General features: G+C 40.3%; 1 protein-coding gene and 1 long non-coding RNA gene across 5 annotated transcripts in view; both read left to right on the forward strand.

Annotated features, from left to right (window-relative positions):
• SIMC1 (SUMO interacting motifs containing 1) overlaps window positions 1-26,052 on the forward strand; it is a 75,036-nt gene that overhangs the window by 14,273 nt on the left and 34,711 nt on the right. For 3 of the 4 annotated variants that reach the window (XM_032271777.1, XM_032271779.1, XM_032271778.1), the window contains exons 2-4: window positions 12,275-13,696; window positions 16,822-17,054; window positions 17,832-17,901. In XM_032271777.1, the coding sequence (XP_032127668.1) occupies window positions 12,275-13,696; window positions 16,822-17,054; window positions 17,832-17,901 (1,725 nt within the window). Of the gene's footprint in view, window positions 1-4,301; window positions 5,018-12,274; window positions 13,697-16,821; window positions 17,055-17,831; window positions 17,902-26,052 lie in introns of those variants that run through there. The other variant, XM_032271780.1, reaches the window with a different exon arrangement.
• Window positions 6,905-10,129, forward strand: LOC116545158. Its single transcript, XR_004266211.1, has 2 exons — window positions 6,905-7,794; window positions 8,141-10,129. It is a non-coding gene; the product is annotated as an uncharacterized LOC116545158 (long non-coding RNA).

Genomic DNA, 26,052 nt, shown 5'->3' on the forward strand with positions numbered 1-26,052 from the left:
GACCTCTACCTGCTAGATGCCTGCCAGTAGTAACCCCTCAACTTTTGACAACCAAAAATGTCTCCAGGCATTGCCAGATAGCTCCTGGATGGGGGGTAAAATTGCACCAGTTCAGAACCACTACATTAGTTTTATAAATAATTAAAGGAGAATTCGTATCTTTATAATATTGTCTTTCTAAGCAGAAGTACACTATAACTTTCATTTTATGAGGTTTGCTCCTTGGTGATTAGTAAAACTATAAGACTTCCTTGGGTTTGGTGCCTTATTGTGGAGCTGGTGTTTTGATTCTGAATGACTGTGCTATGTAGGGTTGAACATATCAATCATAGTAAGCATTGCATAATAAGAATAGCTGGCATTTATGTCACGTACCATGTCAAGTGCTTTACTTGGGTTAACTCATCTTCACTGCATTCCCACGAGGTAGATAGTATTATTATCCTGGTTTGGTAAATGAGGAAACTAAATAGGTTCAACCAGATGCTAACTAGTAGAGCCGGTTTACCATCACTCATCGCCATCTTTAAGATCCTGGGGCAAACTTTCAAACCTCATACCAGGTTTCCAAGGGAACATCAAGTGGAGATACTAGAAGTAAATGGCTAAGTGGAAAAAAGCAAGTCAAAATATAATTCTATTTTTTAATTGTGTGGTTCTGAAAAAATAGACACACCAGAGTTTTTTAATCCAAAAATTACTTTTTTTTTTTTTTTTTTTTTTTTTTTTTTTTTGAGACAGTTGCACTCTGTCACCCAGGCTGGAGTGTAGTGATGTGATCTTGGCTCACTGCAAACTCTACTTCCCATGTTCAAGTGACTCTCCTGCCTCAGCCTCCTGAGTAGCTGGGATTACAGATGTGCACCACCACACCCAGCTATATATATATATTTTTTTAACTCTTATCAGGTACTTTTAAAAATTACCTTCTCTTTGGGCTAGGCGCAGTGGCTCACGCCTGTAGTCCCAGCACTTTGGGAGGCTGAGGGGAGTGGATCACGAGGTCAGGAGATGGAGACCATCCTGGCCAACATGGTGAAACCTGGTCTCTACTAAAAATACAAAAATTATCTGGGCTTGGTGGCGTTTGCCTGTAATCCCAGCTACTTGGGAGGCTGAAGCAGGAGAATCACTTGAATCAGGGAGTCTGAGCTTGCAGTGAGCTGAGGTCACACCACTGCATTCCAGCCTGGCAACAGAGGGATACTCCATCTCAAAAAAAAAAAAATTACCTTCTCTTTCTCAACCCCTTCCCTCAAATATAAATTAGTGAACTTATTAATATAATATTCACTACAGCTATATGGAGCTATCATAGAAAGCAGAATTCATCTAGATTTTTAATACATCAGATGTGAAATTAACTTGGGTCTTAAATCAAGTTCAGCTTCCTTATAAGCCTGTAGATTGCTTCCAACATCCTTCATTTGACCCGGGCTATCTTTGGGAGGTTGGTGAGTTTGGCTACCCATGAAGACAGTGTTTTCCTTTGTCTGAGATGGATTTAGTTTTGTATTTTCATATTACCTAATTTGTAAAGTGATAGTTTATTCCAGTGGGTCCTTTTATAACAACTTTATTGAGGTATAATTCCACACCATACCATAAAATTCTCTGAGTTATGCAGCCATCACTACTATCTAATTTTAGAACATTTACTTCACTCTAGAAGGAAACCCTGTACCGTCCAATGGGTTCTCCGGTTTGCTTATGTTTTAAAGGTACATAATCATATCATTCGAAAAATAAATTTTTCCCATTTTAAATTATAAACATTAGGCTGGGCATGGTGGCTCACATTGTTAATCTCAGCACTTTGGGAGGCTGAGGCAGGCAGATCACTTGAGGTGTGGAGTTCGAGACCAGCCTGCCCAATATGGCAAAACCCCATCTCTACTAATACAAAAAAATTAAGCCAGGCATGGTAGTCCAGCTACCTGGGAGGCTGAGGAACAAGAATTGCTTGAACCTGGGAGGCAGAGGTTGCAGTGAGCCAAGATTGCTCCACTGCACTCTAGCCTGGGTGACAGAGTGAAAATCCATTTCAAAAAAAAAAAAATTATAAACATTATTTTTAAATTGTAAATAGACCGGGCATGGTGACTTACGCCTATAATCCCAACACTTTGGGAGGGAGCAATGGGAGGATCACTTGAGGCCAAGAATTGCAGGCCAGCCTGGCCAACATGGTAAAACCCCATTTCTACTAAAAATACAAAAATTAGCTGGGAGTAGTGGTGGCACAGGCCTGTAGTCCCAGCTATTCCGGCGGCTATGGCATGAGAATCACTTGAACCTTGAAGGTGGAGGTTGCAGTGAGCTGAGATCATACCACTGCACTCCAGCCTGGGCAACAGTGCAAGACTGTCTCAAAAAATAATAATGATAATAAATTATAAATAGAGGTAAGAAATTCTTTTTTTTTTTTTTGAGACGGAGTTTCGCTCTTGTTACCCAGGCTGGAGTGCAATGGCGCGATCTCGGCTCACCGCAACCTCCGTCTCCTGGGTTCAGGCAATTCTCCTGCCTCAGCCTCCTGAGTCGCTGGGATTACAGGCACACGCCACCATGCCCAGCTAATTTTTTGTATTTTTAGTAGAGACGGGGTTTCACCATGTTGACCAGGATGGTCTCGATCTCTTGACCTCGTGATCCACCCGCCTCGGCCTCCCAAAGTGCTGGGATTACAGGCTTGAGCCACCGCGCCCGGCTGAGGTAAGAAATTCTTACATAAGAACCTGCCCCTGTCATTTCTATACTAGATAGCTACAGTTATTTAGCACCTGGCTGCTTTTTCTATTTCAAATGAACTTATGAATCATCTTATCTGCTACTTTTTAAATCCCATTGGAGTTTTGTTTGTAATTATTAAGCTTATAGATGATTTGGGTAGAACAAATGCTTTTTAATTGTTGTAAAAGGTATACGATGGCTGAGTCAGTGGCTCACCCCTGTAATCCCAACACTTTGGAAGGCCGAGGTGCATGGATCACTTGAGGCTTGGAGTTTGAGCCAGCCTGGCCAACATGGCGAAACCCCATCTCTGCTAAAAATACAGAAATTAGCCAGGTGTGGTGGCACACACCTGTAATCCCAGCTATTCTGGAGGCTGAGGCAGGAGGATCTCTTGAACCTGAAAGGTGGAAGAAGTTAGAATGGACCAAGATCATACTGCTGCACTCCAGCCTGGGATACAGAGCAAGGCCCTGTCTCAAAAAAAAAAAAAAAAAAAAAGGAAAAAAGGGTTTATGAGTAAGATAATTTAATTTAAATAGGCCTATATCCAATAAAGAAATAGAATCAATAATTATTAATAATCTTCCAAAACAGAAAGCTCCAGGCCCAGATGGGCTGGTGAGTGAATTCCAAGAAACATTTAAGGAAGAAATGATATAAATTCTCAATAATGAATTTAGAGAATAGAAGCAGAGGAACTACTCCCTAACTAACTCTATGAGACCAGCATTATACTAATACCAAAACAAGAAAAGAAATTATAAGAGAAAACTGCAGACCAATATCTCTGATGAGTACAGATGCAAAAATCCTCAACAAAGTATTAGCAAATCAGATCCAACAATGCTCAAAAAGAATTATACATCGTGACCAAGTAGGATTTCTCCCAGGTATACAAGGTCGATTCAACATTTGAAAATCAATTAAATCCATTAATGCAATTCACCACATCAATAGGCTAAAGAAGAAAAATCACATGATCCCTTCAATAGATGCCAAAAAAGCATTTAACACCTATTCATGATAAAACCTTCCAGCAAACTAGGAATAGAGGGGAACTTCCTCTACTTCAGAAAGAACATCTACAAAAAAACTGCTACTAACATCATGCCTAATGGTAAAAAACTCAAAGCATTCCTACTAAGATCAGGGATATGGCAAGGATGTCTTCTCACCACCACTCCTTTTCAGCATTATACTGGAAGTCCTAGCTAATGCAACCAGAGGAGGGGAGGGAGGGGAGAGGAGAAAAAAGAGAAGAGAAAAGAAAAAAGGAAAGAAAAGAAAAGAGATACAGAGCTGGGCGTGGTAGATCACACCTGTAATCTGAGCACTTTGGGAGACCAAGGCAGGCAGTTCACTTAAGGCCAGGAGTTCAAGAAAAGCCTGGCCAACGTGGTGAAACCCTGTCTCTACTAAAAATATACAAATTAGTCAGGCATGGTGGTGAGCACCTGTAATCCTAGCTACTCGGGAGGCTGAGGCAGAAGAATCACTTGAACCCAGGAAGCAGAGATTGCAATGAGCTGAGATTGTGCCACTGCACTCCACCCTGGGCAACAGAGTGAGACTCTGTCTCAAAAAAAGAAAAGATATACAGATTGGGAAGGAAGAAATAAAATTGTTTTTGTTCACTAACGACATGATTTGTCTATATAGAAAATCTCAAAGAATCAGGGAAAAAACCTCTTGGAACTAACAAGCAATTATAGTGAGTGTGCAGAACACCAGGTTAACATACAAAAGTCAGTCGCTTTCCTATATACCAACGATGAAAAAGTGGAATTTAAAATGAAAAATATATTACCATTTACATTAGCACTCCCAAAACTTGAACAAATAGGTATAAATATAACAAAATATCCTCAATCTTTATACGGAAAACTACAAAATTGTGATGATGGTTATCAAAGAAGAACTACATAAATGGAGAAACATTTCATGTTTGTGAATAGGAAAACTCAATGTCATCAAGATGTCAGTTCTTCCTGACGAAATTGGTAGATTCAATGCAATCCCAATCAAAACCCCAGCAATTTGTTCTGTGAACGTCAACAAACTGATTATAATGTTTATATGGAAAGACAAAAGATTCAGAATAGCTGTCTTGGTCCATTTTGCATTGCTGTAAGGGAATACCTGAGGCTGGGTAAATTTATAAAGAAAAGAGGTTTATATGGCTCATAATTCTGCAGGCTGAACAAGAAGCATGACACCAGCATCTGCTTCTGGTAAGGACCTCAGGAAGCTTCCAGTCATGGCAGCGGTGAATGGGGAGCAAGCATGTCTCATGGTGAGAAAAGGAGGAAGAGATAAGAGAACAATCAGATTTCACAGGAACTGTGAGTGAGAACTGGCTCAATCCCTTGAGAATGGCACCATGGCATTTATGAGGGATCCATCCCTATGATTCCACCAGGTCCTACCTCCAACATTGGGGATCCAATTTTAACCTGACACTTGGAAGGACCAAATATCCAAACTGTATTATTCTTTCTCTGGCCCCCCAAGTGTCATATCCTTCTCACATTATAAAATATAATCATCCCTTCCCAATAGTTTCCAAACGTCTTAACTCAGTCTGCTATCAATTCAAAAATGCAAAATCTCATCTGAGACTGAAGGCTAATTTCCTCCAGCTGTTAACCTGTAAGATGAAAAGCAAGTCATTGACTTCTAACATATGATGTTTGTACAGGCATAGGGTAAACATTCCCATTCCAAAGGGAAGAATTGGCCAAAAGAAAGGGGTAATAGGCCTCATGCAAGTTTAAAACTCAACAGCGTAGACATTAAATCTTAAAGCTCCAAAATAATCTCCCTTAACTCCATGTCCTGTATCCTGGACATACTGGTACAAGAGGTAGGCTCCTAAGGCCTTGGGCAGCCCCGCCTCATGGCTTTACTAGGGCACAGCCCATATGGCTACTCTCACAGGTTAGAGTTGTACCTTTGGCTTTTCCAGGCTGAAAGTACAACTGCTGGCTGGGCACAGTGGCTCACGCCTATAATCCCAGCACTTTGGGAGGCCGAGGCAGGTAGATCACAAGGTCAGGAGTTCAAGACCAGCCTGGCCAATTTGGTGAAACCCCATCTCTACTAACAATACAAAATTAGCCAGGTGTGGTGGCATGCATCTGTAATCCCAGCTACTCAGGAGGCTGAGGCAGGAGAATTGCCTGAACCCAGGAGGCAGAGGTTGCAGTGAGCCGAGATCATGCTATTGCACTCCAGCCTGGGTGGCAAAGCAAGACTCCGTCTCAGAAAAACAAAAAAATAGAGAAAGTACAATCTGCTGGTGGCTCTACCACTCTGGGCTCTGGAGGGCAGCAGCCTTGTTTCCATGACTCTGCTAAGGAGTACCTCTGTGGGGGCTCCAACCCCACATTTCCCCTTGGCACTGCCCTAGTAGTCTCTCTGTGAGGGCGCTGCCCCTGTGGCAGGCTGCTGCCTGGGCACCCAGACTTTCTGATACATCTGAAATCTAGGTGGAAGCCGCCAGAATGCACTCTTGCATTCTGTGTGTCTGCAGATTTAACACCACATGGAAGCTGCCAGCGCCTCTGATTGACACCTTGAGCTATGTCTGGGGCCTTTTGAGCCCTGGCTCAAACCTGAACGGCCTGAATTTGGACTGGGCTCCTGAAATAATTCTGGCCTCCTAGGCCTCTAGGCCTTTTTCTCATTGTCTTGCTAATTTCTTTTGCAAGTCGTTGTTCTTCAGCCCCTTTGGATTTCTCTCCTAAAAATGCTTGTTCCTTCTCTACCACAGGACTGGGCTGCAAATTTTTCAGACTTTTACACTCTGCTTTTCTTTTAAGTTCCAACCTTAGATCAACCCTTTGCTCCCACATTTGATTGTGGACTGTAAGATTTCGAACAAAGCAATGATGTCTGCTTTCATCACTCCTATACAAATGGTGCTGGAAATCTCAGCTGGTGCAATTGGTTAAGAAAAGGAAATAGGCCAGGCATGGTGGCTCATGCCTGTAACCCCAGCACTTTGGGAGGCCAAGAAAGGAAGATCACTTGGGCCCAGGGATTCAAGCCCAGCCTGAGCAACATAGAGACATACCATTTCTACAAAAAAATAAAATACAAAAGGCGAATAAAATGCATACAGATTGGAAAAAAGAAATGAAACTGTCTCTATTTCCAGATGACATGATTTTCTATGCAGAAGTTCTCAAGGATACCCACCCCCAGCAACAACAACAACAACAACAAAAATTCTAGGACCTAACTGAATGAGTTTAACAAGGTCACTGGATACGAATTCAACCCAAGCCTTGACCAGAAACTTTTTCTGTCAGGAGTACAGCCAACTTAGAAGGACTCTCCACTAAAAAAAAAAAGGATTCTTACTGAAACTAATTTTTCCTGCTAGCCAGCCTGACAAGAATTAACAGAAGTTTCCAAAGAGTAAAATGAACTAAAAACCATGAGTGGAAACTAGAGTGGTAGGCAGCAAATCCCGTTATCAATACCATAAGTGGATGATAAGCCTTGGGTCAGCAGTTTGCTGGTATAGGTGAATCTGACACTTCCAATTTAGTAAGTTCAAACCCCCAAAAGGAAAGTGTTCTGGTTTCTGAGCTTTCTTTGTTTTGCTCTAAATATGAATAATATTCACCTCACAAGGTCTGAAAATAGGGCTAATTAGGAGGCCTGAAGGAGTTATTTCCTGGTTTCACTCTGCAGATGCCAGATATCGGGGAGCTTTAGTAATCTGTGTTTCTGCTCCCTCTGGCAATACAACTATTAAAATTAGAAAGAGAATTTGTTATTTGTGAAAGCTTAACCATAACAATATGTGCTAGAAATGCAAAATACTTAATTAGGAGTTGAGAATATGAGAGAACAATGAAATGAGAATAAACTAACAAATATTATTAGATTAAATTTATTTATTAATCATGAGTTATTTATTAATCCAAGTACCTTATAGCTACCAAGATACAGGATACAAAAAGAGGTTATTCTTTTTTTTTTTTTTTTTGGCCTGCAGCAGCCGATATTCTGATGCATTCAGGATGGTATGGCTGTAGACAAAAAAAGGTTATTCTTTTTTTTGTTTGTTTGTTTTGTTTTGTTTTGTTTTGTTTTGTTTTTTGAGACGGAGTTTCGCTCTTGTTACCCAGGCTGGAATGCAATGGCGCGATCTCGGCTCACCGCAACCTCCGCCTCCTGGGTTCAGGCAATTCTCCTGCCTCAGCCTCCTGAGTAGCTGGGATTACAGGCATGCACCACCATGCCCAGCTAATTTTTTGTATTTTTAGTAGAGACGGGGTTTCACCATGTTGACCAGAATGGTCTCGATCTCTTGACCTCGTGATCCACCCGCCTCAGCCTCCCAAAGTGCTGGGATTACAGACTTGAGCCACCGCGCCCGGCCCAAAAAGAGGTTATTCTTAAGTGGGAGAGAAGATAACTAAGTGCCCTGCAAAATGCCTCATGATATGTGCTAAAGTAATATTAGTATGTACACTGTGCTATGGAATCATCAAAGAGGGGAGCAACTAACTCTCTCCAAGGTTTGAAGAGCAGTGCAGTTGGATTCTACTTCCAATCTATGAAAGTTTAACCATACCTGTTAAAGTACTCTCTGAGGACCCAGTGAAAAATCAGGCAGATACCAGAGAGGAATCTGTTCTTATAAGATAGCTGCATAAGGTGATATCTGTGACTTTGTGGCTTTTTAACTGATTGCATTCCCCAGTCATTTGCAACTTGGGTGGCAGAAAGCTGAAATTTTATAGACTTGAAATGTCAGGGGACAGAGGTCAAACCGGCAGAGCAAGAAATTACAGAGGAATCTCTGCAAACAAGAAAAATCATAGGAAGGGTGAATCCCAAAATTTTAGTATAATGTCTGCTCAGGTGCTTGGCTAACAGCCAAGTTATGTAGGCACAGCAGAGAAACCCCCCGCCTCAAGGGGCCAGGTTCAAACAACAGCAGCTGGAAACCATAAGAACAAGATATCAGTACCTTATTGTACAAGGGAGACAAAGTTTACAGTTTGAATCTAGGCAAGTTAAGTATTAATATCTACTAGAACAACAACAAAAACCCTATAACAATTCTTAGAAGAACACAGTTAAACCCAGTGTCTAGGCATGCAAAGAAACAGAAGTATAACCCCTACTCAAGGAGGGAAAAAGGGCAGTCAGTAGAAACTGACTGAGTGAGCCTAGTTAGATTTAACAACAACTTCAAAGCAGTTATTATAAATGTGTTGAATGAGTTAAAGAAAATATGACATCAATGAGTGGGTAGAAAATCTCAACCAAGAAATGGAAACTCTAAAAATGGAAATTTGAGAGTTGAAAAATACAGTAACTGAAATTTTTAAAAAGTCCGAATAGCTTCAACAGTAGATTGGAAAAGAAAGCAGATTGGCAAAAGAAGCCGTGAAATTCAAGCTAAATCAATAGAAGTCACCCAATTTTGAGAAACAGAGGAGAAAAAGATGGAATAAAGTTGAACAGAGATATGTAGGAAAATATCAAACAACAACCCATAATATATATAATTAGAGTCTTAGAAGGAGGGGCAGCAGATTGTAGAAAATTTTTGAATAAATAATGACTGGAATTTTCTCAAATTTGGTGGGAAAAAAATTGACTTACAAATCCAAAAAATACAACAGACTAAAGCAAGATAATCACGAAGAAAACCATTTATTGACTGTCCAGAGAAAAATCATATATTGTATATAGGGAACAGCAGTGCAATTAACATCTCACATCTTATCAGAATCTGTGGATGTCAAAAGACATTGGACCAACATACTCAAATGTTGGAAGAAAGAAACCTTTCAGCCAAGAATTCTGCATCTGGCAAAATTACCGTTCAAAAATAAGGGGAAAATAAAGACATTTTTGGATAAACAGAGATGAGAGAATTTTTCACTAGTAGACCTGCACTGTAAGATATTTTGACTGAAGGGAAATGACACCAAAATGGATATTTGGATCTACACAATGAGTGAAGAGCACAAGAAATTATAAATCTGTGTGTAAAACAAAAATAATGATTTTTTGTTATTTCCTAATATCTTTAAAGGACAAGTGACTGTAAACAAATATAGTACTACTATATTGATATGTTTACAATATGTACAGATAATACACAGGACAATAAAAATACAGGATAAGGCACAAGTAAATGGAATATTTTGTAAGGTTTCTATAGTTTTACCTTAAGTAATTCAATAAATTTTCTCTTCTTTTTTCTTTCTTTTTTTTTTTCTACTTTGTCCCCCAGGCTTGAGTGCAGTGGTGTAATCTCCACTCGCTGAAGCCCTCAACCACCCAGGTTTGAGCAGTCGTCTTGCCTCAGCCTTCCAAGTAGCTGAGACTACAGGCGTGCACCACCATGCCAAGCTAATTTTGTTTGTAGAGAGGGGGTTTCACCATGTTGCCAAAGCTGGTCTCCAACCCCTGAGCTCAAGCAATCTGCCCACCACTCCCAAAGTGCTAGGACTACAAGCATGAGCCACCATGCTATGCCAAGTTATTCAATAAATTTTCTAAGTACACTGGAATAAATTGAACTTGTATGCTGTAGTCCCAAGAGCAATCACTAAAAATATAATGAAAAGAGATATAGATAGAAAACCAATAGAGGGATTAAAATGGAATGCCAAAAAATATATGACCAGCATAAAAAGAGGTAGAAAAAGAGGAACAGAGAAATAATTAACGGATAGAAGAAATAGGAAAAAGATGGCATGATTGTAGATTTAAAAGTAAACATGTAAATAACTTAAGTGTAAATGGACCAAAATTCTAAACAAAAGGTATAGATTGTCTGACTAGACCCAAAAAAAAGCAAGAACCAAGTATGTGCTATCTATAATGATAAAAGAGTTACTATGTAAGGAAGTTATAAGAATTATATATGTATATGCACCTAATAAATATAGTTGCAAAATACATGAAGCAAACAACCGAATTAAGAGGGAAAACAGTCAAAGCCACAGCCATAGTTGGATACTTCTCACTCAGTAATTGGTAATGCAACTGTATACTCCCCCACCAAAGTAAAGAAATCAAAGATCTGAAAAACACTATTAACTACCATGACCTGATTGATATTTATAGAACTGTAATTAACAAATACAGAATATACTTTTTCTCCCTAAGTACACAAGGAAGATTCACCAAGGTAGGCTGTGTGTTAGGACTTAAGTCTTGGTGTATTTCAAAAGATTAAAATCTTACAGAGTATATTTTCTGACCATAATGAAAGTAAATTTGAGCTACATGATAATAAAATGACTACATATTAAAAATTGTGTCCTGCAGAAAAATCACATACTTTTTAAAATTGTGGGATGAAGCCAAAGTAGTCATTACAGTGAAATTTTTAGTTTTAAATGTTAGTGTTAGAAAAGAAAAAGGTCTAAACATAAGCTTCCATTTAAGGAGCTAGAAAAAGAGCAAATTAAATCCAAAGTAGAAAGAAGGAAATAAAGAAAACAGAAATAAGTGAAATAGGAAACAGATGAAAAAGATCAATAAGTTGATAAATATCTAGCTAGATTGATCAGGGATTTTTAAAATGTTACTGATTATATATTGAATCAAGTTGCGCATTCCTAGGCCTTCACAGGGAAAAAAGGAGACAGATATGTGTTTGAATGTCTGTCTCTGCTACTTAGCTGTATAATCGTAAGGTAGATAACCTAACCCCTCTAAACGCTAGTTTCCCCATCCGTATGATGGATTGATAATGCCTACCTTATCAGGTCATTGTGAAAATTAAAGATACATAAAAATACTGAACTTGTTCTTAGCTCATAGATTCTCTTTCATTTGCTACACTTCTTATTTAGCTTTTGTTGTAAGTTATCCTGTGTATCCGACTTTGCAAACAATGGTTGCCTTTGCTTTTTGCTTTGTGGCTTAAGGTTGGAATATCTCCTACTACTCCCCTGTCCTCCTTGGACCAGAAAAAAATCCCACTATGACGCTAGTCATCTGCATGTGGCATTTGGAGAATTTAAGAAGGTATAGAAATTGACAGCTTTGGGCCGGGCGCGGTGGCTAACGCCTGTAATCCCAGCACTTTGGGAGGCTGAGGTGGGTGGACTACCTGAGGTCAGGAGTTCAAGACCAGCATGACCAACATGGAGAAATCCTGTCTTTACTAAAAATACAAAATTAGCTGGGCCTGGTGGTACACGCCTGTAATCCCAGCTACTTGGGAGGCTGAGGCAGGAGAATCACTTGAACCCAGAAGGCGGAGGTTGCAGTGATCTGAGATCACGCCATTGCACTCCAGCCTGGACAACAAGAGCAAAACTCTGTCTAAAAACAAAAAGAAAGAAAGAAAGAAATTGACAGCTTCGGCAATACCAAAATGTTCACCAAAGGAAATAAACTATTGTTTATGTTATACAAGATGTGTGTAACTTATCAGTGAGGTAAAAAGGTAAAGTAATGTTTATCCTTTAAAGCTAAGACTTAAGTCATCTCAGATAAAGCTAATACTCCCATCTTGGCCTCTTCTCTTCTCACAATCCTTCTACAGGACTTCATTGACTTAACTAGAGAGACCAGACCAAGGCCAAAAGATCGCAATGGACTTTGTGTGATTGATCTGACAAGAGCTGAGGAAGAAAATAGACCTATTGCCACTCTTGACTTAACTTTAGAACCTGCCACTCCTTCCCAGAAGGAGCCAACCAGTCTTCAGACATGTGCCAGCCTCTCTGGCAAAAAGGTGTTGGAAGGGCAGGTGGACAGAAGCTCTCAGCCTATGGCACAAAGAATCATTAACAGTCATCCTGTACGTTTGGACCTAGTGGAAGAAAACTTAGTAGGTCCCCCACCCCCTACATTCATCAGTGGAGGCTCTGTTTATCCAACAGAGCCTAGTTGTAGCTCAGCTACATTCACAGGTAACCTCAGCTTCTTGACAAGCCTACAGCTGTCTTCAGATGTTAGCTCCCTCTCCCCAACAAGCAATAATAGTAGCAGCAGCAGCAGCAATCAAAGGGCACCTTTGCTATGCCCACAGCAAGATGTGCCTCGCCCACCACAAGCCTTGCCGTGCCCCCTGAGAGCTTTGCCATGCCCACTGAGAACCTCACCATGTCCACCACGAGCCTCCTCTTGCCCACCACGAGCCTTGTCATGCCCATCACAAACGATGCAGTGCCAAGTGCCAGCTCTAACTCACCCACCTCAAGAAGTGTCATGCCCTCAGCAAAATATGCCAAGCCCACCTCAAGACTCATTATGGCATCTTCAGCACTCACCAAGCCCACCTCAAGACTCTCTGGGCCTACCTCAAGTTGTACCAGGCCCACCTCAAAGGATATTACATCCACAAGATGTGACATACCTGCAACACATGCCACAGTCACCAGGAGATGTACCACGGACACCAGGAGATACGCCACAATCACCAGATGTGCCACAATCACCAGGAGACATGCTAGGGTCACCAGATGTGCCACAGTCACCAGGTGATGCTCTACCATCACCAGGTACACCACAGTCACCAGGGGGCATGCCACACTTAATAGGAGATGTATTACATTCACCTGGAGACATGCCACACTCATCAGGGGATGTGCCACACTCACCTCAAGACATGCCTCACTTTCCAGGAGACAGGCCTGACTCTACCCAGAATGATATACAGAACCAGGACATGCCTATGGATATCTCAGCTCCGTCCTCTCCAAGCTGCTCTCCCAGGCCACAGTCCCCACAGTCTGAAACTTCCTTAGAGGAAGTTCCTTGGTTCTCTGTCATGGAAACCCCAGCCAGAAAAGAAATATCACTGTCAGAGCCTTCCAAACCTGGGTCTTCCCATGTACAAGCACGAACACCACAAGGTGTGTTGTACAACAGACCATGCCTGCATAGACTGAAGTACTTCTTACGACCTCCAGTTCATCACCTCTTCTTCCAGACACTAATACCGGATAAAGACACAAGAGAGGTGAGTTAACATCTTCCTCTGGGGATTAGATGTCCTTTCCCTAAGCCTGGCAGAAAGTCAGTGTGAGTGGAGTCCATGCATGAGAGGACAGGTCAAGCATAAATGAAATTTTTTCTCTTTCTTCCACTTGTGAAGACCCATTCAGTGTAGAGGCTCAGATCTGGGTTCAAATTTTAGCCCCACACTTAAAAACTGGCACTTAACCTTTCTGAGCCTTAGCTTTTCTATCTGTAAAGTGGAGATGATAATATAGCTCACAAGGTCATATATGTAAAGTGCCAGGGCTCATCTTACGCCTTATGTAAATTCTTATCTTCTAGCTGGGCATGGTGGCATGCACCTGTAATCCCAGCTACTCAGGAGGCTGAGGCAGGAGAATCACTAGAATCAGGAGACAGAGGTTGCAGTGAGCTGAGACGGCGCCACTACACTCCAGCCTGGGCCACAGTGCAGGACTGTGTCTCAAAATATATATATATATCTTGAACTCTTATGTCTTTCCCTTCCTGATGCCCTTATTACAGCTTCCATATCACAGAGATCATAATACTCTATCACTTAAGGGCCTCCAAAATTATTACTTGCTGACTTTGGGGGAGGAAATTCAATTTTAGACATTAGTGGGAATGCTACTTTCCATTGGTCATCATTGATTTGTGAGAAATAAACTAGATGTGTAAGGGAAAATAATTGTGGCTAAGTTCCACATTATGAAGTATTTTTTAGTGGTATACATCCCATCCCTCATATTAAGGAAACCAGATTGAAACAGTTCAATGTCAAAGTCAAAACTCTCCTCATTCAAACAGTGATCCAAGTAGGCAGGAGCCACATTCACACTGATTTGAGCTTACAGAATGATTTTTTTCTCTTTTTTTAAATTATCATGTATTCTAATATGTGTTATGTCCTCCTTCTGAATGCCTCTGCCTGACCACTAGCTCATTCTTTTTTTTTGAAACAGAATCTCACTCTGTCGCCCAGGCTGGAATGCAGTGGTGCGATCTCGGCTCACTGCAATTTCCACCGCCCAGGTTCAAGCAATTCTCCTGCCTCAGCCTCCTGAGTAGCTGGGATTACAGGTGTATGCCACCACACCCAGCTAATTTTTTGTATTTTTAGTAGAGACGGGGTTTCGCCATATTGGCCAAGCTGGTCTTGAACTCCTGATCTCAGGTGATCTGCCCACCTCAGCCTCCCAAAGTGCTGGGCTTGTGCGTGGGAGGCAGTCTAGGATTACAGGTGTGAGCCAACATGCCCGGCCCAGACAGTATTTATTATTGTGAGTAACTTGATGTATTTCCTTTCCAGTTGCCTTTTTATACATAGGCATTTTACATAGCTTAATAATTGGGATTTTTAACATATACACTTACTATTTTTGTTGTTTATGGGGAGTAGGAGTTGAAAGAATGGCTCTGAAGTTTATGCCACCTGTGTTTGAAACTAGCTTCTGCTATTTGTTGCATGACAAATGCCTACCCTCCAAATCTCAGTTTCTTTATTTATAAAATAGGAATAAAAATAATATGTATTTCCGAAGATTGCTGTAAGAACTAGTTGAGAATAAATTAAGTGTTCATTGCTGGGCGCGGTGGCTCACGCCTGTAATCCCAGCATTTTGGGAGGCCGTGGTTGGCGGGTTGATTGAGCCCAGGAGTTTGAGACCAGCCTCGGCAACATGGTGAAACCCCCTCTATAAAAAATTTAAAAATTAGCCGAATGTGGTGGCACACACCTGTGTCCTAGCTACTTGGGAGACCAAGGCAGGAAGATTGTTTGAGCCTGGGAGGCAGAGGTTGTAGTGAGCCGAGGTCGCATCACTGCACTCCAGCCTGGGAGGCAAAGCAAGACCCTGTCTCAAAAAAATATTAATTGCTTAAGGCCAGACACAGTGGCTCACATCTGTAATCCCAGCACTTTGGAAGGCCAAGATAGGTTGATCACTTGAGCTCACGAGTTCGAAACCAGCCTAGGCAACATGGCGAAACCCCACCTCTACTAAAAATACAAAATACTAGCTGGGCATGGTTGCATGCACCTGTAGTCCCAGCTACTCAGGAGGCTGAGGTGGGAGGACAGCTTGAGCCTGGGAGGCAGAGGTTGTAGTGAGCCATGATCACGCCACTGAACTCCAGCCTGGGTGACAGAGCCAGACTTTCTCTCAAAAAAAATAAAAAGAGTTCAAAATTTATCATTATTAAATCCTCATATCAATCAAACTTTAAAATTGTTTTCTTCTAATTATAAAAGTAATAAGTGTCCATTATGGAAAAATTGAAAAATATGGAAGAGCACATAGAGGAAAAATAACCCCTAATTCCACCACCCACATAATAGAAAATCACTTTTCACATATTCTCTCTCAGTCTTTATATACATATTTTTTGGGGGAAGAAGCAACTTAGTATTTACTGTTCTCACAAAAAAAAAAAAAAAATGGAATTCTTTTCCTACAACCAAATTTAAAACTTCTTTCTTATTTCTCTATTTCAATAGCTGAGATAGTATCACGGCTACCGCTAAGTCTCTAGTTACCCTCACCCCAAAATCAACCTAGGCTACCTCTTGAACCTTTTGCATTTTTCTGTCTATGCTATATTTTAACATAGGTTAAATCGTGTTATATGTAGAATTTTGAATTCTTACTTTTTAACTCTATGTAAGCTTTTTCCCATGTTATTAAAGTTTTTTAGATAAAGCTCTTTTTTGTCTGTCTGTTTTGAGGCAGAGTCTTGCTCTGCCACCCAGGCTGGAGTACAGTAATGCCATCTCGGCTCACTGCAACCTCCACCTTCCAGGTTCAAGCAGTTCTCGTGTCTCAGCCTTTCGAGTAGCTGGGACTATAGATGCATGCCACCACACCTGGCTCATATTTGCGTTTTTAGTAGAGGTGGGATTTCACCATGTTGGCTAGGCTGCTCTCAAACTCCTGATGTCAAGCAATCTGCCTGCCTTGGCTTCCCAGAGTGCTGGGATTATAGGCCACTGTACTCAGCCTCTTATTTTTTTAATTACGAAATATTTCAAATGCCTGGAAAACTTTGCTGTCTTCAACCTATTCTAGAACCTCTTGTTTTTGTATACTATAGAAATCCCTCCTAATTTTCTTCTTATCTCTCCAGAACAAGGGTCAAAAATTAGAACCCATCCCTCATCGAAGACTAAGAATGGTAGCAAATACCATTGAAGAGAATTTTCCCCTGGGGACTGTGCAGTTTTTGATGGACTTTGTGTCACCCCAGCATTACCCACCAAGAGAAATTGTGGCTCACATCATCCAGAAAATCTTGCTCAGTGACTCTGAAACTGTGGATGTCCTAAAGGAGGCCTACATGCTTCTCATGAAAATTCAACAGTATGAACGTAACCTCTGGCTGTTGGCGAATCTTCTAGGGATCTTGGACTCAGGCATAGCTTTCTCTTGACAGGCTTTTTTAACCTAACCTTACAGAGGGTGACTTAGTATATTGGTGTTATTTGAATTGCAGATGATAGGAAACCCAATCCAAACAGGCCTTCACTACTAGTAAAAGAGAATTTAATGGCTCATGTTTCTAGAAACCTAGGAATAAGATGTGACTTGATTCAGCATACAAAAATGGGTACTAGGATTCATTTTTCAGCTCTACTTTAGTTCTGTTTGGGGGCTGCATGTGGTAGCCCTCTCAGCCTCAGGCTTTTTGACACTCCCAGTGGGAAAGAGTGTCTGTTGCCCTTATAGTCACATGAGAGTTCTAAAATTGAGTCTTTTAGGATGTAATTGGCCTAATGAGAGACATGACCATATCTTTGAGCCAATCACTGTGAATTGAGGGACAGAATAGCATGATTGGCTAAAAATGTCAAATACTTTATTTTGGGGTTCTGGTAGGTAAAACCAGTTGGCTAAGAGTAGTGAAGAATTTGCTTCTTAAGACAAAATTATATATTAATGCTTTCCAAAAGGGGAGTGGACACTGGCTGGCAAAAAACAATGAAGTTCCATTACTCTCAGACTGACATGGTATAATACTAGAGGGTGGGTAAGAGCATGGCGGATAAGAGGAGGTTTCTTCCTTCTATCACCTTCCAGATCCCATCCCTTCTCCTACTAAATTCTCCATAATTCTAATTAATTTCACTTGAATTTCAGGCTACATCCAGCCAATGCCAAGACAGTGGAGTGGGACTGGAAACTGCTCACCTATGTCATGGAGGAAGAGGTAACAACCATTATGAGGTTATGTCTTCTGCAGGGGAAGTTTAACTATAAAGAAAGGTGACACCAGGTACCATGGCTCACACCTTTAATCCCAGCATTTTGGGAGGCTGAAGCAGGAGGACAGTTTGAGCCCAGGAGTTCAGCCTGGGCAACAAAGTGAGACCCTATCTCTACAAAAAAAAAAAATCAAAAACTTAGCCGGGCATGGTGATGTATTCCTGTAGTCCCAGCTACATGGGAGGCTGAGGCTGAGGTAAGAGTACTGCTTGAGCCTAGGAGGTCGAGGCTACAGTAATCCATGATCACAACACTGCACTCCAGCCTGGGTGACAGAGCATGACCCTGTCTTTAAGAAAAAAGAAAAGTAACAGCAAATCTGGTAATAAAGTCTACATCATTATTCCCTCCTGATATTCCCACCCCTGCCAAAAAATTCCTATTGAAATGGTATAGGCTATCTTTCAGTTCAAGATTTAGTACATTTACTTGTTCCTCTTCTTGAGATTCCATTAAGAAGTACCTGTAACAGTAAATGAATAGAGACAGTTATAAATTCATGGCTGTGAAAAAAGAGGAAGGATAGTAGATGTGAATGAAGCTTAGGGAGATCTACAGAGAATGTAAGAGTGATGACTGATGAAGCTGGGCAGAGAAAGCCACATACATGTAGAGAGGCTACAGCCAAGGAAAGACGATCTTCCCTTTAGAGCACCAGAGAGGTCTTGGACTTAGAAACACAATATCCAATAGAGGGCAGGAGTCAGATGTGGGCTGTAAATGGATATTTATTGAAAGTTTGTGGATGGAACTGCCAACCTCCTCTTCATTGATGAGGACAGAAGGTTCAGTAGCCAGGCTACCTATCTTCAGGCAAAAAGTCAGAGAATTTATTGTCTAAAAAAGTTGAATGAGGCCGGGCGCAGTGGCTCAAGCCTGTAATCCCAGCACTTTGGGAGGCCGAGGCGGGTGGATCATGAGGTCAAGAGATCGAGACCATCCTGGTCAACATGGTGAAACCCCGTCTCTACTAAAAATACAAAAAATTAGCTGGGCATGGTGGTGCGTGCCTGTAATCCCAGCTACTCAGGAGGCTGAGGCAGGAGAATTGCCTGAACCCAGGAGGCGGAGGTTGCGGTGAGCCGAGATCGCGCCATTGCACTCCAGCCTGGGTAACATGAGTGAAACTCCGCCTCAAAAAAAAAAAAAAAAGTTGAATGAACCATCTGTAATAAACAAAGACAGCTGGTACAGAGTTGGTGCCACAGGAAAAAGGTCTTCCACATTCTGACCTTTAGGGCTCCTCAAGTTTAATTGCCAACTTTTTGTCTGCTCACCTAATGCAGTTGGCTAAAACAAATTACTTTCAACTTAGAATTCTGTACTTAGCCAAACTATCAGTTAAGTGTGAGGGTAGAATTAAGACATTACCAGCTATGCAGGAATTTGAAAATATATCCCCACACCCTATTTCTTAGGAGATTACCTGAGATAGTATGTCAAAGAAATGAAGAAGTAATCAAAAAAAGTGGGGAGGCATGGGATCCAGGGAACATCAGATTTAATCTAGAAGAGTATTGAAGAGAAGTCCCAAGATTACAATGAATAGCAGACCTAGGGAGCAATTAGTCCAGATTGGAGTGCAGTGACAGAAGGCTTTAAGTATCTGGGAGACATCAGCAAGATGGTAGACTAGGAAGCTCCAGGCCCTTGTTACTCAACGGAGACACTGAATTAACAATATATAAACCAGAATATCATTGTGAGAACTCTGTAGCTGAATTAAGGAGCTTCAGTGCCCAGGCCAATGCATAACTACGAATGTACTCTATCAAAAGGGCTAGGAAAGTTTGTAGCATTTTCCATGCCCACATCCCTCTCCCTTCCTGGCATAGCATGGTTCAACCAAGAGAAAACCTCCCATACCTTGGCTCCGCCTTTGGGCCAGAAACAAGAGTGGACCTTGCATGCAATGTACTGGCTTGTCTGGGGGCTGCCTGGCTTGTCCGCCCACCTCAACCTCCCAAAGTGCTGGGATTACAGGCATGAGCCACCACACCTGGCCTGGAGTGGAAGGCCAAGGTGGGCGTATCACCTGAGGTCGGGAGTTCGAGACCAGTTCAGCCAACATGGTGAAACCCCATCTCTACTAAAAATACAAAAATTAGCTGAGCATGGTGGCACATGCCTGCAGTCTCAGCTACTTGGGAGGCTAAGGCATGAAATTGCTTGAACCCAGGAGGCGGAGGTTGCAGTGAGCCAAAATCATGCCACTGCACTTCAGCCTGGGTGACAGAGCAAGACTCCATCTCAAAAAATAAAATAGGCCGGGCGCGGTGGCTCACGCCTGTAATCCCAGCAGTTTGGGAGGCCGAGGCGGGTGGATCACGAGGTCAAGAGATCAAGACCATCCTGGTCAACATGGTGAAACCCCGTCTCTACTAAAACTACAAAAAATCAGCTGGGCATGGTGGCGCGTGCCTGTAATCACAGCTACTCAGGAGGCTGAGGCAGGAGAATTGCCTGAACCCAGGAGGCGGAGGTTGCGGTGAGCCAAGATCGCGCCATTGCACTCCAGCCTGGGTAACAAGAGTGAAACTCCGTCTCAAAAAAAAAAATAAAATAAATAAAATAAAATAAGTTATGGGTATATAGTATATAAAGACGTAACTTATAGCACTGATAACATAAATTGGGATGGAGAAGTAAAGAAGTAGAGGTTTTTGTGTGCAACTGAAGTTGTTAAACTAGATTGTTATAACTTTAAGATATGTTATGTAATCTTAATGGTAACTTCAAGTAAGACCTCTTTAGAATATACCCAAAAGGAAATGAGAAAGAAATCAAAGCATGTCACTACAAAAAAATCAATGAAAAATGAAAAAAGGCAATAAGGAAGGAAAGGAGGCCTGAAAAGGCTATAAGACATATAGGAAATAATATGGCAACAGTAAGTTCTTCCCTGTCAGTAATTATTTTAAATGCAAATAGATTAAAGTCCCCAATTAAAAGATAGAGACTAACTGAATGGACTAAAAACCAGCATCCAACTATATGCTGTGTACAAGAGTCTGACTTTATATTTTTTCAAATACCAAACTCTTATGGCCAGGTGTAATGGCTCATGCCTGTAATTCCAGCACTTTGGGAGACCAACATAGAGGATTGCTTGAGGAGAAGAGATCGAGACCAGTCTAGACAACATAGAAAGACTCTGTCTCTTAAAAAAATTCTTTTAATTAGTAGGCATGGTAGCACATCCCTGTTGTCCCAGGTAGTGTGGAGGTTGAGGTGGGAGGATCCCTGGAGCCCAGGAGTTTTAGGCTACAGTAGGCTATCATAGTGCCATTGTACTCCAGTTTGGTGACAGTAGGCTATCATAGTGCCACTGTACTCTAGTTGGGTAACAGAGTGAAAGAATGAAAGGGAAAGGAAAGGAAGAAAGACTTGCTGAAAGTGAAAGGATGGGAAAAGATATTCCTCACAAATGGTAACCCAAAGAGAGCAAGAGTGGCTATAATAATATAACACAAAAAGACTTTAAGTCAAAAACTGTTACAAGCGGCAAAGAAGGACATTATATAATAAAAGAGTCAATTCACCAAGAAGTATAACAATTACGAATATATATGTGCCAAATATCAGACCTCCTAAATATGTAAAACAAACATTGACAGAATTGAAAGAATAAATAACATAATAATAGTAGGAGATTCAATACCCCACTTTCAATAATGGATAAAATAACCAAACAAAAAATCAATAAGGAAACACAGGACTTGAACAATACTATAAGCCACTTAAACAAAGACACGTGCAAAACATTTCACCCAGCAATAGCAGAACACACATTCTCCTGAAGCATACATGGAATTTTTTCCAGTTAAACCACAAAACAAGACTTTTGTAAGTCTTGTTTTGGACTACAAAACTAGATTTACAAAATATAATAAACATTGACATTATACCAATTATCTTCCAATCACAATGGAAAGAAACTAGAAATCAATAGCAGAATGAAATCTGGAAAACCCACAAATATGTGGCAACAAAACAACACACAACAGTGGTTCAGAGAAAAAAAATCTCATGAGAAATTAAAGATACTTTGAGGCAAATTAAGTAGAGGTTTTTGTGTGCAATTGAAGTTGTTCAACTAAAATGACATAAATCAGGAGGTGAAAGTTTGTATGCTGAAAACTACAAAATGTTGTTGAAAGAAATGAGACACCAAGAGATGGTAAGGCTTCCAATATTCATGGAGTGGAAGACTTAATATGGTTAAGATGTCAGTACTACCCAAAGTGATCTACAGGTTCAACAAAATTCTCATCAAAATCCCAACAGCTTTTTTTTTTTTTTTTTTTTTTTTGGAGAAATAGAAAAATCCATCCTAAAATTCATATTGAATTCTAAGGGGTTTCAATATGAATTTTATTTGGACACCAACTTTTAGTCTTTCAGAAATTGGTGTCTTTAGCCAGACGTCATGGTGGGCACCTGTAATTTCAGCTACTCAGGAGGCTAAGGCAGGAGAATTGCTTGAACCCAGGAGGCAGAGGTTGCAGTGAGCTGAGACCACACCACTGGACTCCAACCTGGGTGACAGAGTAAGACTCTTTCTTAAAAAAAAAAAAAAAATGTTGGTATCTTGCAAAGGATACCAAATAACCAAAGCAATCTTGAAATAAAAATAACAAAGTTGGAGTTCTCACACTTCTTGACTGTAAAACATAAAGCTACAGTAATCAAAACAGTGTGGTACACACAAAAAGATAGACATATGGAATAAAGAGCCCAGAAATAAACCTTTGAGTATATGGTCAAGTGATCTTCATTAAGGTGCCAAGACTACTCAGTGGTGAAAAGACAGTCTCTTACAGTCTTTTAGTGTCGTAGGAAAAAGTGGATATCCATTTGCAAAAGAATGAAGTTGGACTCTTAACATATAAAAATTAACCCAAAATGCATTAAAGACCTGAACATAAGACTCAAATCTATAAAATTCATTGAAGAAAGCTTGGGGGAGGGCTTCATGACATTGGATTTGGCAATTGATTTTTCTAAATGACACCAAAAGAACAGGCAGCAAAAATAGACAAATAGTACTACATTGAACTTCAGAACTTCTATGCATCAACAGAGTGAGCAGTAAAAATAGAAAATAGAAAAATAGAGTGAAAAGACAGCCGATGAGATGGGAGAAAATATTCGTAAATCATATATCTGATGAGGGTTAATATCCAGAATATGTAAAGAACTCTAGCAACTCAACAACAAATGAATAACCCAATTTAAAAATGGGCAGAGCACTTATGTAGACATGTCTCCAAAGATGATATACAAATGGGCAACAAACTCTGAAAAGATACTCTATAACTAGTCAGTAGAGGTATGCAAATCAAAATCACAATGCAGTGTCACCTCATACCCATTAGAATGGCCACTATTTTTTAAAAAAACAAAAATAAGTGTGGACGATGATTTGGAGAAATTAGAACCTTTGTGCACTCTTGGTGGGATTGTAAAGTGGTGCAACTGCCGTAGAAAACAGCATGAGGAAGTGTGAAATGGGTAGCTGTTCAATGGTTATAGAGTTTCTTACAGTTTTGCAAGATGGAAAGTTGTGGGGATCTGTTATAGGACTGTGAATATACTTAACACTACTGAAATGTACACTTAAAAGTGTTTAAGATAGTAAATTTAATGCTAAGGTGGTTTTTTATCATAATTTTAAAACATTTTTTAAAGAAAAGAAAACAGACAGTAATAAACATTGCCAAGAATGTGAAGAACAGTAAGTCTCATACATTGCTGGTCAGAATGTAAATAGTACCGGCACTTTGGAAAACGGTTTGACAGTTTCTTTAAAAGTTGAATACAAATTTATTATTCACCCTATCTATTCCAATTCTAGATATAACCCAACAAAAATGAAAACCCCTGTCAACCAAAGACTTACATGCGAATGTTCATAGTACTGTTAGGCATAATAGCCAAAATGTGAAAATAACCCAAATGTTCATCAGCTGGTGAATGGATGAACAAAATGAAATACTATTCAGTAATAAAAACCAGTGAGCTATTGATGCATACTATAATATGGGCAAACCTAAAAAAAATTAAGCTAAGTGAAAGAAACCACACAGAAAATATTACATGTTATATAATTCTATTTATAAGAAATGTCCAGGAAAGGCAAACCTAGAGAGACAGGAAGCAGATGAGTGGTTGCCTTGGCCTGGTGATTGGAAAGGGAACTTAAGTGCCCATGAGGCCATCTTCTGGGGTGATGGAAATGTTCCAAAAAGTAGATAATGGTAATGTTTGCACAACTCAGTAGGTTTACTACAAATCATTTAATTGTACTTTTAAAATAGCTGAATTAAATAGTTAATAAAGTTGTTTTATTTCATGTAGTTTTGAAACAGGGTCTCTTGCTGTGTCGCCCAGGCTGGAGTGCAGTGGCATGATCATAACTCACTGCAGCCATGACCTTCTGAGCTCAAGTGATCCTCCTGCCTCAGCTTCTTAAGTAGCTAGGACTTGTATTTTTTTTTATTTTTATTTTTGTAGAGATGGGGTCTTGCTATGTTTCCTGGGCTGGTCTTGAACTCCTGGCCTCAAATGATCCTCCCGCCTCAGCCTCCCAGAGTTCTGAGATTACAGGCATGAGTAACTATGTTCAGCCAACATGATTTTTAAAAATAAAAAAAGAGAATCATTTGGGGGGAAAAGGGTATTCTCAAGATTCAGCACTATTCTTGAGGAGTTGAAAGAGGTATATTATAATGAGAAATAGTTAAAAGGAGTGGAGAAAACAAAAAAACTTCACAAGAAAGGGATGATTTTCTTAGTATAAGGATTTACTAAAAATATTTAGTAAAAGTATTTAGTAAGTACTTTTAACATAATCCTGATACTGTAAACACTAGTTGTAATATTTAGAATCAATTTATATACAAAGCATAGGAGACAATTTTATTAGCTTTGGCAATGTAAAATGGAAGTAGAAGATAAAGGTTGAGAGATGAAAAGGGACAGGACCTCTGAAAATAGTAGGACTGGCATAACATTCATATCTTCCAAAATGGGGAGTCAAGAGATATTGTCTATAGATGATGGAGATACATTTATTTTAGAAAGAGAAGAGGTGAGGGATTGGCTTAAGTAAGTTAAATTCTTATCTAGCATAACAGAAACCAATAGGAAATGTCTACAATTGATAAATGAAGAAATCATAATAAAAGACTATTTCCTTAGAGATGTTTATGGTGACTTCCAGAAGAATGAGTTAAAAATTATTCTAGGATACTGGAGAAGACAAGTAGTGGTGGAGAGTGGTGTCAGTAGAAGACTTTATTTTTATCAAAAGTCTAGCACAAGTACTTGATTTTTTTTAAAAGCATTTGCATCAGGTATCAAGGATTAGAGAAAAATAAACACATTTGGAAGACAAAGATATTGTTACCTCCTCCCAAAAAATAAAGAAATGATATGTACTTAGAATGATCACTTAGTTTCCTACTGACCTAATCATATCCTGGTCCCTTGGTTTATGTTTGGGAAAATATACCTATTCCCTGGAGTTCGGAGGTTTCCACATAGTCCAGAAATAGTCTGGTGCCTTCAAGTTTGAAGCCTAAGCTCTCAGCACTTGTCTCCTAGTAAAGGGGAACCAACAAACTGTGCATGCCTGCCTACTGTGTGACAAGTACTTATGCTGTCTTTGGTAAGGTAAGAATTATCCCCATGTAAACTGCAAGGACACTAAGATGTAGAGGAGTTAATAAGGGACAGAGCTAGGTCTAAAACAAACAGCAACAAAAACTGAATGCTTCGTGCCTCCAAAGCCGATGCTCTTTAACTGTTTGTCAGGATCATTTCATGTGTAACACGATACCCAACTCAGGCTTGGCCCAACCGTCAAGTTGAGCCAAGTCAATAGCCTTGGCTCAATCAGCACACATGACTGGAAGTTCATCAGTAGAGTGGACATCATGGCAGTTTGATCTAGCAGCACAGCAGTCATTAAAGAACCAGTTTCTCTTTCTCTGTTTTGCCATCCATAGTTTTGGGGTTATCCTGAGGTTGATAGGTTCCGTGAGAGGGAGAGATTGACTTCCCATGGCTGTCTTTTAAATCAAATAATCTA

Source organism: Sapajus apella, unplaced genomic scaffold (assembly GCF_009761245.1).
Source record: "Sapajus apella isolate SASKATOON/1434 unplaced genomic scaffold, GSC_monkey_1.0 scaffold249, whole genome shotgun sequence".
NCBI classification, from domain to species: domain Eukaryota; kingdom Metazoa; phylum Chordata; class Mammalia; order Primates; family Cebidae; genus Sapajus; species Sapajus apella.